We start from the raw sequence: 13,528 nt of genomic DNA on the forward strand, positions 1-13,528 counted from the left end.
TGCGAAAAAACATTTTCCAATTTTGTGCCCAAATTTAGGTAAGGAAAATGAAATTTATTTTTCTTCTTCGGGCAAAACAGAAACTAATAGTGTCACCAGCAAAAGCTCTTCCAGCTCGACAGATGTTTTATTGCACTTAGAATTAAAGTATCGGGCCCTTCGAAAACAAAAATAGTGCGTTTTTTGTGTGATTCTGCATCACAAAGGTCTTACGTAAATCGTAAACTCGCAGAATTTTTGAACTTAAAAACTGATCACTCCGAATTTCTTAAACATAGTTTGTTTGGCGGTGTTGAAACAGAAAAAATTCAACATTCCGCATTTAAGTGTGAACTACAGGAAATTCGGGGAAATTTTTCGTGTGAAGCGATATTGTTAGATAAGGATGTAATTTGTGGTAAAATTCCAAAAATAAGTAAATTTGATGCCAAATACTTCACTAAAAATGGAATCTTTTTATCGGATGTGGAAACCGATGATTCTTAAATATCAGTTTTATTAGGTGCTGATTATTTGGGAAAAATTTTGACTGGTGCCATAAGTCAGCAACCCAACGGCTTGACCGCTCTTCAAACTTATCTAGGGTGGGTAGTTATGGGTAAATCGGTATCCGACGCCACTTGTTCTAATCATGCCATGCCTATAATTTCATTGCTAAACGCTAGCAAAATTTGTGACCTCTGGTCATTGGATGTCCTAGGTATACGGGACCCTGTAGAAAACAAAACAAAAAAGGATATTGATGATGAAACCGTTTCTTTTTTTGAAAAAACTGTTAAATTTTGTGATAATAGGTATGAGGTAAATCTTCCATGGGTTGAAGGGCATCCAGAGTTACTTGACTTGCAATTTCAAGCAGAAAAACGCCTCAAAAATATGTCTTCTAAACTTATTTCCTCAGGGAAATTTGATTCTTATGACAAAATTTTGAAAGAATGGGAAGAGTTGGGAATCATAGAGCAGGTCCCGAGTAGCGTTAATGGGGAAAACTTATCTGAACAGAGATGCCGGTATTTACCTCACAGAGCCGTCTTTAAGGAATCTAGTCTTACGACAAAAATACGTCCAGTTTTCAACGCTTCTGCAAAAGACGAAAATTCAGTTTCCCTGAACCAATGCTTAGCTACTGGACCAAACTATATTAAAATGATCCCTTCCATTTTGAATAAATTTCGCAAAGATAGATTAGGCGTCATTTCAGACATTCGCAAAGCATTTTTGCAGATTTCAATTTCCCCTACAGACAGAGACTTTTTGCAATTTCTGTGGTGAAAAGATTATGAAAAACGCGAAATTGAAACGTATAGGCATTGTAGAGTAGTCTTTGGCCTTTCTTCGAGTTTATTTTTGCTCATGTCTACGATTTATCATCATTTAGATAAAGAAAGTAGTAATGAAGTTGCAGTAAAATTGAAAGATTCTTTCTATGTCGATAATGTTGTTGCTAGTGCTCAAAATGAGATAGAACTTCAACAGTTTCGAACAACAGCTTGTCAGATTATGTCAAAAGCGGGGTTTGAGCTCACGGGTTGGGTATTCTCCTCAAAGTATCAAAACGGGGAAAAAACAAAATGCTCGGTACTTGGTCTTTTATGGGATCCAAGTGAGGATTTGATATCTTGCGATCTGGGCAATGTTTCGAATGAAATCAACGATTCGTGTTCAAAACGGCAACTTTTGTCAATTTCGCAAAAGATATTTGACCCGATCGGTTTAACAGCACCCGTGACACTCATTCCAAAACTTCTAATGCAAAAAGCGTGGAAAAATTATAAGCTAACATGGGATCAAAAACTGCCGCCTGAAATTATCGAGGAATTCAAAAATTGGCTTGCTAGTTTAAATTTTTTGGAATTAATTCAAATTCCGCGTTACTTTGCGGGTTTAGTTGATGAGTCAACTACCACAATGCATATGTTCAGTGATGCAAGTGGAAAAGCCTTTGCAGCGTGCGTGTTTTTGAGAATCGAATGCGGTAATGAAGTTCAGATTAAATTAGTTCAGGCAAAGTCACGTGTTGCCCCTCTAAAAAAGGATCCCATCACCAAAATGAAAACTGAAATGTCCATCCCAAAACTCGAACTCTTGGCTGCAGTAATCGGCACTCGTTTAGTTCAGAACGTCAAAACATCACTGAACATTGAGAATATCCAAACTTTCTACTGGACTGACTCGAAAGTTGTGCTCTGTTGGATAAAAAAACTCAGGAACTTGGAAAACATTTGTGCGTAATAGAGTTAAAGAGATCCATTTAAGTTCGTTGAAAGAAGAGTGGAATTTCGTTCCATCACAGATGAACATTGCAGACATCGCGTCCAGGGGATGTAATGCACAAACCCTCTTCAGTCTTTGCTGGTGAGAGGGTTCCATTTGGTTGAAAAATCGCGCATGCTGGCCAGACACCCAAGACTTTGATTTATCAGATGGTTTGGAACTCGCTTCTAGAGAAAAAATACCAACAGTTACGACGAATATCACTCTAAACGATTTGGAATCTAACTTCCTGGAGTGGAGTAAGCGAATTTCAAGATTTTCTACCATCATACGAATTTTGGCCTATGTGAAAAGATTCATCTATAATATAAAATCAGCAGTACATGGTAAAAGAAACACTCTTCTTCATGGACATCTAAGCAGAGAAGAGCTCTGCAAATCGGAGCTCGAAATTTTCCGTTTGATACAAAAAGAAACCTTTGTCAAAAACCGTCGACTTATTCCTGCTAACTTTGTGGTTAACTTTGATTTTGATGGCCTCCTCAGAGTGGAGACCAAACTTTACTCTACAGATAACGAAGATTATTTTAGAAAACCAATACTGTTGCCGGACAAGCACGAGCTTGTTTGCAAACTCATAGAAGATACGCATCGAACGTATAATCATGCGGGTGTACAGACACTCGTTTCCATCTTACGAGAGAAGTATTGGATACTGAGATCCAGGAGAACTGTCCGATCTGTAGTGTCCAAATGCGTGATTTGTCAAAGATTTAAGTCAAAACATGCCACTTCTGTGTTTGCACCTCTTCCTGAAGATCGTGTGAGAATGTCAGCTGTGTTTGAGACAACCGGTGTCGACATGGCTGGTCCTCTGCTCCTACGAAATCGTGATAAAGTCTGGATAGCAATTTTCACATGTGCAGTTTACCGTGCCGTTCATTTCGAACTTGTCTCGGACATATCAACCCAAAGTTTTCTTCTTGCATTAAGAAGATTTATCGCACGTCGAGATCGAGTAACAACAATTTACTCTGACAATGGTAAAAATTTCGTTGGACTAAACAATGAGCTCCAGAACATCGATTGGAGTGTCATTATTTCTCAGTCGGACTTGAAGATCTCTTGGCACTTCAACCCTCCGACCGCCACTTGGTGGGGTGGTTGGTGGGAGAGGGTAGTCCGAATGTTGAAGGAATTGCTGAGACGCAATGTGGGAAAAGCTTGTCTCCAATATGATGAACTTCACACCGTCATGTGTGAGTGTGAAGCCCTGCTAAACAGCAGACCCCTCACTTATCTCTCGGAGGACCCCTCTGATTTAGTAGCTATAACACCATCTTTATTTTTGCAGGATCAGATTGAATTCTTCGTCGAAGACTTAGAGCAGAATGACTTGAAAAACCTTCGCAAACGTGCGAGGCACCTCCACGCCGTTAAGCAAAAACTTAAAATTAGGTTCCAATAAGAATATCTCTCCATTTTAAGGCAGACCAGCAAAGGAGTACAAACTCCACTAGCTGTGGGAGATATTGTCTTAATCAGTTTGGATAATAAAAAACGTGTAGATTGGCCTTTAGCCAAAATTATTGAAATTTACAAAGGGCGTGACGGTGTCTCTCGCGTTGCAAGATTGAAAACTCAGAGTGGTGAACTGGTACGACCATTTCAACGTTTGTACCGCTTGGAAACTTCAGGTAAAATTTCTGAGATTATGAGAGAACCAATAACCACCAAAAAGTGCAGGATCGTTAAACCTACGACACATTGAGCTGATATTTTAAATATTTTAATGTCAACCTCTACATTTGAATGTTTTAATTGTGTACTGTAATTTAATTCAGTGTTATATTTTTGTGAGTTAATTTTCAAAACAAATGTTTAATTGTCTAGTTATTTAAATTTATAAGTTTAGGTTAAACTTTAACTTTTGTGGGCGGAGGATGTTGCATCTCCCTCATTACGGAATAGAGGGCGCTATTAGAGCGCGGGAAGAATGTACTTCCACTTCAACTTTTAGTCATCCATTCTTGTACTTTCTGTTGTCCTCATGTTCTTGTGTGTGCCGTCGTTCTTGTGATGTGTGCAATAAAAGCTTTCACAAAATAATGCTTGGGTCCTCCTTCCATTAAATTAAACTTGACCCTACTTGTGTTCCAACACCATCTATGGCAGCAGTGGAAAGGACAATTTCAACATTTAGGAGTGAGGATCAATTTAGCCATACTGGTCAACAGCGTCTAAATGTTCTAGCTCTGTCTGATGTCAACACACATTGACATAAAAGTCTCTGATTAATAAATAACTAAAAAAAGTGTTACAAAATAAAAGGTATTTTAATTTTAACGGCTCAAAAACTTTTTTTGCGTAAATTTAAGTGAATTATTAACGCTATTGTAGGTAAAACAGATCAGTTATTACTTTTCTCATTAAGAAAATATTTTAATCATGTAACTCATGTATACATCCCGAGATTATTTACTTCTTTTAAAAATATTCAGAATTGCAAATACCATCCTATTGGTTTTTTAACAAATAATAGTTAGCAGTTAGCAGTAATTAACATGACCTTATAATGAAATCTATTAAATAAGCAATTTAATGACAAATAGTTAATGTGATAGTCTCTTTGGGGTAAGAACCTGGGCCCCCTCTAAAACAGAATCCTGGCAATGCCACTGCAAACTATGGACAAAAAAACTGGAGGTTCCATGCAGAAAGTGAGCATTAAAAAAGGTTTTGATTAGAAAATATTTAATTAGAATAATAATTGTATTTTTCACTTTGCTCCATTTTTAAAATGAAAATTTTTATCCCCCCGCCCATTTTTTTGTTGAAAGTACGAACTTTTTGCCAAAAATAAAAAATAATATTTCGATGCAAGTTACATTATTCTTTCTTTGTGTACTGTAATTTTTCAGAACAAATTTCCTATTTGTTCATTTTAAAAATGGTAAGTTGTTAAATGGCAAATCACAGCACGGGCACATGAGGGGCGAGCCTGGGGCCTTAGCGAAATAGGGGGCCTCAGAATCACCGAGTGTCTTATCCTTGACACTATTGAGACTTGTTATCGAGAATCTTTATTTTCCATGAAAAATGTTCAAAAGTTATGACTCATGGTTAGTCAGAAAGAAACTGAAGTTAATCATGAATTTGGAACTCAAGACCTACATATTACTCAAATTTTTATTTTTTTTTAATGCAGTAGAATATCTTTAAATGCCGACCTGTAAGACGCAATTCTCTATAAAACGCACAGCTCTTCAGAAGTAAGCAATAAGTTTTTCGGTTAAAAAAGTACTTTGTTTTGCCTTACAAACGTAACAATTCTTTGGCAAATTAATTTGAGACAGAGTTTTTCATTTTCTGATCTTGATTCAAAACTTTAAAATGATAATACATATGAGCAATTCCACAAAACATGGAAACTAGGTGTTAAAAAAAATAAAATAAAATAAAACAAAAAAAAAAAAAAAAAAAAAAGAGGAAAAATGTTCCAACTTTATTTTGCATATTCTCTGTATTAATTGAAGTTCACAAGTTAATATCTGGTAACTCCAAGTAAACCATTTTCTTTTCGTATGAGAGCTTGTTTTATGAGCTCACATTCGGGTGAACTTTCTCTCTGCTAGAGGCAATTTTAAATAAACATATTTTTATTATTTTAGCCTGTTTCTGCTGACTAATTACAGTTTTTTCCGAAAGATACGTTCCATAAGAAGATAATTATTGCAGTATGTTTTAAAATTTCTCCTTAAAATATTTGAAAGAAACAGATTGTTATATCATTGAATTCTATGTAATGTCAGTCACGAAAAACTCAATTTTTTAATATTTATAAATTTTATAGCTTGTAAATTAAAACATTCTTACTGTTTCTTCTACTCATTTATGTAACAAAAAAGAAATTATATGCCAATTTGATCTTTTTTTATTATTCTAATCTGAAAATAAGCATATTTATCTTGTAACGTGAGTCACATGTAGTGTGTCACAGCCAATACAGGACAACATTGACTTTTTAATGGTATATAATGTATCTTAATGCTATTTTAAGAGCTAATGGGAGATTAGCATTTACACAGACACCTATATATGATTAATAATACTATTAACATTAATTTAATTAGCAGAATTAGTTTAATCCATTGTTTTATAATGTTTTAATTATTGCAAGAGTCAACTTTTGGTTCTCAGATTTCCAAGATGTTCCACATGAACATTTTTGTCTTCTGTAGTTCTTAAGGACTTTTTTACCAATAAAAAAGAAGTTTTTAAACTAAGGCATCAGTAACAGTAGAATGTCAGAACAGGTGCCGAAAAGATCGTAATTATATTAACAGAAACATTGTATCTGGAGGAAAAAGTATATGAAAAGGAAAATTGAAAAACTAAAGAAGTTGCACTGAGCAATTTAAGATTGGTTGAAAAATAAATAAATAAATATTTCAAGAGGAAAAAAAGTGGTTAAATTCAGACTTCTTAAAAATCGCCTCAACAAGTACACAAATGTATTAGTACACAAAGAAAAGCACAAGCCAAAGTAAAGCAAAAGCTGTACTGATGAGAAAGTTATTTAGTAGTAAATGTAATGTGGATTTGCGAAGAAGCTTTCAGTACTCAGAAAAACTCACCCAAAGAAAATTCCTTATCTTAATTAAATTTAGGCTTAAGAGTTTTATGAAAAGAATGGTTTAAGCAGATTAGTTTGAGGAAAAAGAGATGTAGGATGGAAAAACTTGAAAAAGCAAGCTCGACACCTCATTTATTCCCTATTTGAGCAGATTAAAATCCATTCTTCATCAGTCGTAGTTGAGAAAGTAAATTCTTTGAAGAGACCATTTCTAACAACAAACACTTATTACAACGATTATGCAATATGAAATGGGATGACTGGCATCATCTGAAATGTAATAGTGTATTGTAACCTGTAAATGATACCAATTGTATTAAGATCAACGTAGAATTGAAATCACTACACTGCAACCAACAGAACAATACCGGAAGTGGCATAAAAACAAGGAAAAAAATTATATCCTCTAAGCTGATTCATCCATTAGAACTCAACCTTTTACTAATTCAAGATGATATTTTACACTTTACCACCGCTACAGAATAACTGATTTTTTTTCTTTCAAAAGTTATTTTTATTAGCTTTAACCTATACTTTAACATTTATCAATTTTTAATTCAAACTGAATTTTTTAAATTTTTTGACTCATTAAAATAGGCAATTAAGCATTGACCTACTTTGAAATCAAGTGAAATTGCAACAAAATTTACAAAAAAGATGTTTTAAAATCAGTAATACCTGAAAATCAAAGACTAAAGTAAGAAAAGTGACGTGAGTCACGAATTAGTGTAACGTGAGTCACACTTAAAATATTGGTTAACATAATCAACAACTGTAGAATAAATGAAATTTTTGTGTGTATCATAACTTAGAAATGTATTTTGTTCCATGAAACACTTTTTCCAGACATTTTTATTCTAAAAGAGGAGAAATTTCAAATTTTTAGTAATCCACAAAATTTGAGTTCTTTTTTTTTTTTTGTATTGTGAGTCACAGAGCCAAATTCTGGTTTAAATACCATCCGTTTGTATTAACATTTAAAATACTAATATGCCTAGCTTCTTACTGTATCCCAGATGACCGTAAAGAACTTTATATAAGTCGGGTATGGTATCACTTTAATATATATGCCATTTACGTTTGTAAAACTCCGACAAATGGTAACGTGGGATATATATATTGTTAAATTCTGTAAATAGTAATTATTGTAGCAACATAACCTGTAAATAGTTTCTTGTAATGAATATACAGCCCCCGTACATTTGGCTGAAGTATACGAACCCTCTATTTTTTTTCATTGATAAAATTTGTGAATGAAATAAGAAAGGGTAGAACGGTGTAGCATTTTCTGGAATAGTTGAGAGGAAACTTTTCAATGTTATAAAAAGCCGTTACGCATGATAAAAAGTTTAGTTTTGATTGAGAATTTGTACTGAGAGTGTATTAGCTCTGTTTATTGCGAGGCATTTCGCTGTGTTGTTTTTCGTATTTGGAAGTAAATACGTGTGTAACCGTTGAGTTTACGGTGTTGTGTGATATTTGCTTAATTACTGATGATTAATTTAGCAGTTGTTGACAGTCTTCCCTGTACATAGGGTAAATAAATTTCCTGTATTCTTAATCAAGAACTGTGTCGTCCTTTCAAGAAAGTTGGAAGTCGCACCGGATCCGTTACAATTGGCGCCCAACGTGGGGCTTCTTCTGGACTTTCTTGGAGTAAGTGTGACTTTGGACATTTTTTCATAAAGACTGTTTGAATTTATAGACTTTGTTTTTATGGTGATTACTCGCGCTATGGATGATCAATTAAAACAACTTCTTGACACAATCAATGCTGTGAAAAGTGACTTGACTGAAAGTTTTGCGACTAATCAAGACCAATTAAAAAGTGATCTGACTGCAAGTATGTTCTTGCATTTTCCGATTCAATTCATTGTGGTGATCTGCCCCCAGTTTTTCACAAAGTATACGGAGAAAAGGCGAGAATTGAGTGGCCTCGATTTTATGAAATTCACAATTTTCACGACTTCAGCCAAAGCTTAGCTAGTTTGCGAAGTCTCAGAACCGAGCTTTGAGAAACTACGATAAAATGAAATTAGTATCAGAACTGGAAAAGAGGAAAACAAAAGTTAAGAAAACAAATTCTGGGCGGGAAGGCACGATCCCTGCCTGGGAGAGGGGGCAATATACTCCCGTTTGTGAAAAATTTGTAAAAAATTTTGTATAATTAGTTGATTTTGTGAAAATTAGAATCCGTTTTCAAAATTTGAAAGTAATAGGGTCACGAGAAGTTTAAAAGAGGTGGGGCAGCAAATCCTCGCCTCTCCCCTTCTTGGGTATGTCTTATTGCACATGATCGATAGGGTGAGTTGAGAAGTTATGGAACGATACAAACGCTATTCGGTCATATCTTTAAAATAAAATACATCAAGGCTCTTTCTTTTTATCACTACGAAAATACTGCGGCACACCGGGTTCCTTGTTGCGGCACACCGGTTGCGAAGCCCTGCTAGAGAGCAATGTGAAAGATTGGTGCAAAACCAACTTTTCTGTTCAAGGTGTTTACACAGAATTTTATAGAGCTAATCATATTTAAGAATGATTTTTGCATATAATTGTTGTATATACTCTTGGATAGATCAAAAAAATTTTTACAAAAAATTATGTTTAAATTTAGGGGGTCAACTTACACACGGGGCAGAATTTCCAAAAAATTCCCTGATTTTTTTTCTTTGTAAAAACGCTGGAAAACATTAACCTTTTCCCGATTTTAGTCCATTTCTTTTAAGCAGATGCTAAAAAAGTAAATACTTAAACTTTATGCTATCACTTTACATGGTCTGACAGTGAAATAAAGAATAAATAATTACAGTAAATGGCCGACTACGAGAAAAGTGCGGGGATTGCCCTATTCACAAATTTTTCCGATAGTCGCAAATTATTGCTCATTTTAAAAAAATAATATAATACGGCTAGAGCATAAATTTCAATTGATATAAAATCAAAATAAAATCAACCAGTAAAAAAAATCGTAACAGCAAAATTGAACCCTTTACAAAAATTACGATCGCAAAAATGAACCCTTTTGGTGCAAAAGAATAAAAACAGGATGTTTTTTAGCATAAAAATGTTCATTACATTTCATTTAACTCCTTTTTAAACGTTTAAATTCAAAAATAGCGGGAAAATGCTCCCGTTTTTTTAAAAGTAGGGACTCGACTTATACGCAGGTTTTCGATTTTCCCCCGATTTTTCTCCTAAAAGCGGGGGGGGGGGGGGGGGGGGTCAACTTATATGCAAGTCAATCATGTGACACTATTTTGCAAAAGCTACACATGAAATGCTCAAGCAATAAATAGCAGATATTTGTGTAGATTGTACCTGAGTCATCAAGGCACGTTTCTGTTCCTGTAACACTTTCTGTTCTTTCAAAAGTTCTTCAATTTTTTCTTCTTTGATATCCACCTGGAAATGAAGGATACATAAATACATAGACACACTTTTTATCAATATTCTAAAACTTTTTTTTCAATAATTGCTCTTTCCCTTGATTTTACAACTGTTTTCTTTCCTGACATTTTGCGTCTTCTGTAACCGTGTCTTTTACTTATTTATTTACTAGCCAGCTTTTTCAATTGGGTTCCTGTCTCAACTGAACTGCTTCATTTTTTCTTGGCTGAGTTGCTTCATTTTTATCAGTTTAGTATGTTTGTTCTTTTTCTGTTTGTGTTTTAAGGCTCTGGGGGGAGGGTTGCATGTTTTTGGTACCTTCCCACATGTATCACAGAAAGAGCCTTGTGAAGTAGGGACTAATTTCCCCCCTGAGGCTTTGCTTCCCGTTATTTCTTTGGTATCATTTGGTATTTGGTTTTCTCCCTTTTCACACTTTGATATCTTTTTCATTCAGCAATTTCTTGCTAAGTTGTATATTTTTGATATTTTTTCACATTTCAATTTCTTGATAATTTATGCCTTTTCTGAATATTTTTGTATTGTTTTTGTTTCTAGCAGCTTAGCACTACAGAACATATGTAGTTCTTTTTTACACCTCTTACTTTGTGGAAATGTTTAGAATTACTTGTATTATTTATGTGTGTGTATATGTGAAACCTCTATGAGTGACCCCAGCATTTTTTTAAAATGATTCCTAGTCGCTTCGCATTAGATGTAAGTATGCGTGCCAAGTCATATTTTATCATTCGGCAAAATTGGGAATTACCACTTCTCAAAAATTTTAAGTTCGAGCATCCTTCAGCGCAAGAGAGACTTAAAACTATTATTTAGGGAAAATAACCATACTTTAATTCAAATACAGTCGAAGAAAACATTTTGTAATTTCACAGGCCTCAGACATTTTAAGAAAATGTTCCTTGATTCTTCATATTTGTGTTCTAATAACAATAAAACAAAATCAGTTCTAGCTAATAAACAGTTATAAAAGATAACAAATGATGAAACACAAGGAATACTTGGCAGATGATAAATAAAATTTCAGCAACAGTACAATTTTGTTCCATTTCTTTTGTTTTGTCGCAGACGGTATTTTTCACAATTTTTAATACTAAGCTGCATGCACGTTTAGTTGTTTGATTAGAGCCATTGTTAATACACGCAGCATTTCTTTTGCCTAAATTTTCATAGAGATTTATTGCTTTATGGCAAAGTGCGGAACATTAAGCGATTTGTCATAATTTTTAAAAATGCCTAAAGAATCTTCCAGTTGCCAAGTGAGAACACCAGAACATAAAAGAGTTTTTGATGATGCTGTAATGAATCAAAACACATGCCTCGTTGACTATTTGTTGTCAGAGGAATTGGATCAAGAGCATTCAGGTAATCCATGCTCTTCTCAACATTCCATGCAGACAGCTGATGTTCTTCTTCCAGCAGAAACAGCAAATTATACTGCCCCTTGTCTAAGACAGCCAGCAAAAATGCGACATAGAACTCAGGATCAACGCATTGCTCGAGATGCATAAATATATATATACTGATATATATATATAAAAGAAAGAAAGAAAAAAAAAAGAAAAGAAAATCTACTGAAGCTTTTTTACTATTCAATGTTTTATCAATGTCAAAAAATATGAACTACAAAACTGAGTTTGTTTTAGCGAGGACTGTTTAAGTCAGCAAGTATATCTGTATCTAGGTAGGTATGTAAATGTTAGTGCATTAAATTTATATCAAGTGGATGTAGGTCATTTTGTTTGATATATATTTAAGTTACATCTTTTTTAATAATAAATTTATAACCAACATTATATATATATATATATATATATATATATATATGGGTCATTCCATGTGAAATGAGCAAATCAGCTTGGCTGACATGTCACAGATTTCAATGAAAATTTTTATTTAGGTAAACCATACATATCTATAAGGGAATGCAAAGTATGGAAGTTTAAAAACTGTTTGTTGCTTTGTTATTGAAATTAGAAGTTGATGCTGACGCTAAGCCTAAATTTTCAGAGTCCATTGCTACCAGTTTGTGACTCAATAACTCCATAAGTTATAAACGTACACTTAAAAAATAAATATTTCTGCATTCTATGAACAATTTGCTATTGAGAAAGAGCAAAGTAAAATTTATTCCGATCTTTTTTTGAACCTGAGATATTAACAAAGATTGAAATTTTGCCATTTACTTCAGATTTTAAATCACTCTTCTAGCTCTTTTAATGAAAAAATAACAGTAAAAATAATTCAGATTGAAAAACTATCTATAACTAACTATCTGCTCTAATTTAGTAACTATTTATGAATTTTTTGATGACGAAATTGTACTTTAAAAAATCGAAAATTTCCAAAAATTTCATTTTTTCCTCTGTTTCAGATGTGTTTTTGAAGATGAGGGAATGCTCTAAATTTACTCAATTTCTTTTTACGTAACATATTGAAGTGTCTTTTAGATGCTACTAAATTTTAATCATTGGTATCAGCATATTTTTGTTACTAGAGTAACTTGAACTAAGCTAAAATTTCATTAGTTACTTCTTTTTATTTTGTAAGATTAGCAAAATTAACCATTTCTTTCATGTTTCATTTTCTCAAAAGCATGTTTATGAAGTACAGTCTGAAATGTACATTTTTTTAATTGAAATAAATGTTAGTTTTACTTGCTTTTGCATCATTTAGTAGTTTATCTAATTCTTTGAATTCTCGTAATTTCACATAAGGGTCAATCCATACAGGTTCCATAGTCACTTTGCTATGCCTGGCTGATGAGTGCTAATAAGCATGAAACTGCAGTCCTCGGCTGGAAATGACTGAGCTGGCGGTGTATTTCACGTACTCATTCATGTTCAAATATTTCTAAGTTATCAAATTAAAATAATTATTTTGAAAATTACAGTATGTTTTTTCAGTATAATGTATTACATAGGGCACAATATACGTAATTTAAGAAGGTGCCATGACGTTTTCCCACTTTTTATTTCTGTTTTAGTGTGTGAATTGACTAGCAAAATTGCTTAATTTCAAAGACCTGTATCTTTTTTACAAACCAAATACAAAAAACAAAATGTATAACATGTATAGTACTTGAACGGAATATTCAATTGGCCAGGAAATTTTATTTAAAATTCTATCCCCTTTTGGTTTATAGGGGTCTAAAATGTCATTTTCGTCATTTTTCCGATTTTTGAGGGACTGTAATCTATAAAGGGTGCACAAACACACAGAAATAGTTACATATTCTTTTTAGCATGGTTCCAGTGATTAGTTTTTGTT

The 13,528-nt window shown here is 33.6% G+C and overlaps 1 protein-coding gene across 1 annotated transcript in view; it reads right to left on the reverse strand.

The window, feature by feature from the left end:
- The window catches only part of LOC129218733 (uncharacterized), a 126,435-nt gene that overhangs the window by 33,092 nt on the left and 79,815 nt on the right, over positions 1 to 13,528 (reverse strand). Inside the window, exon 14 of the mRNA XM_054853056.1 lies at positions 10,172 to 10,255. Within this exon, the coding sequence (XP_054709031.1) occupies positions 10,172 to 10,255 (84 nt within the window). The remainder of the gene's footprint in view (positions 1 to 10,171; positions 10,256 to 13,528) is intronic.

This window comes from Uloborus diversus, chromosome 3, assembly GCF_026930045.1.
Source record: "Uloborus diversus isolate 005 chromosome 3, Udiv.v.3.1, whole genome shotgun sequence".
In the NCBI taxonomy this organism is placed as follows: Eukaryota; Metazoa; Arthropoda; class Arachnida; order Araneae; family Uloboridae; genus Uloborus; species Uloborus diversus.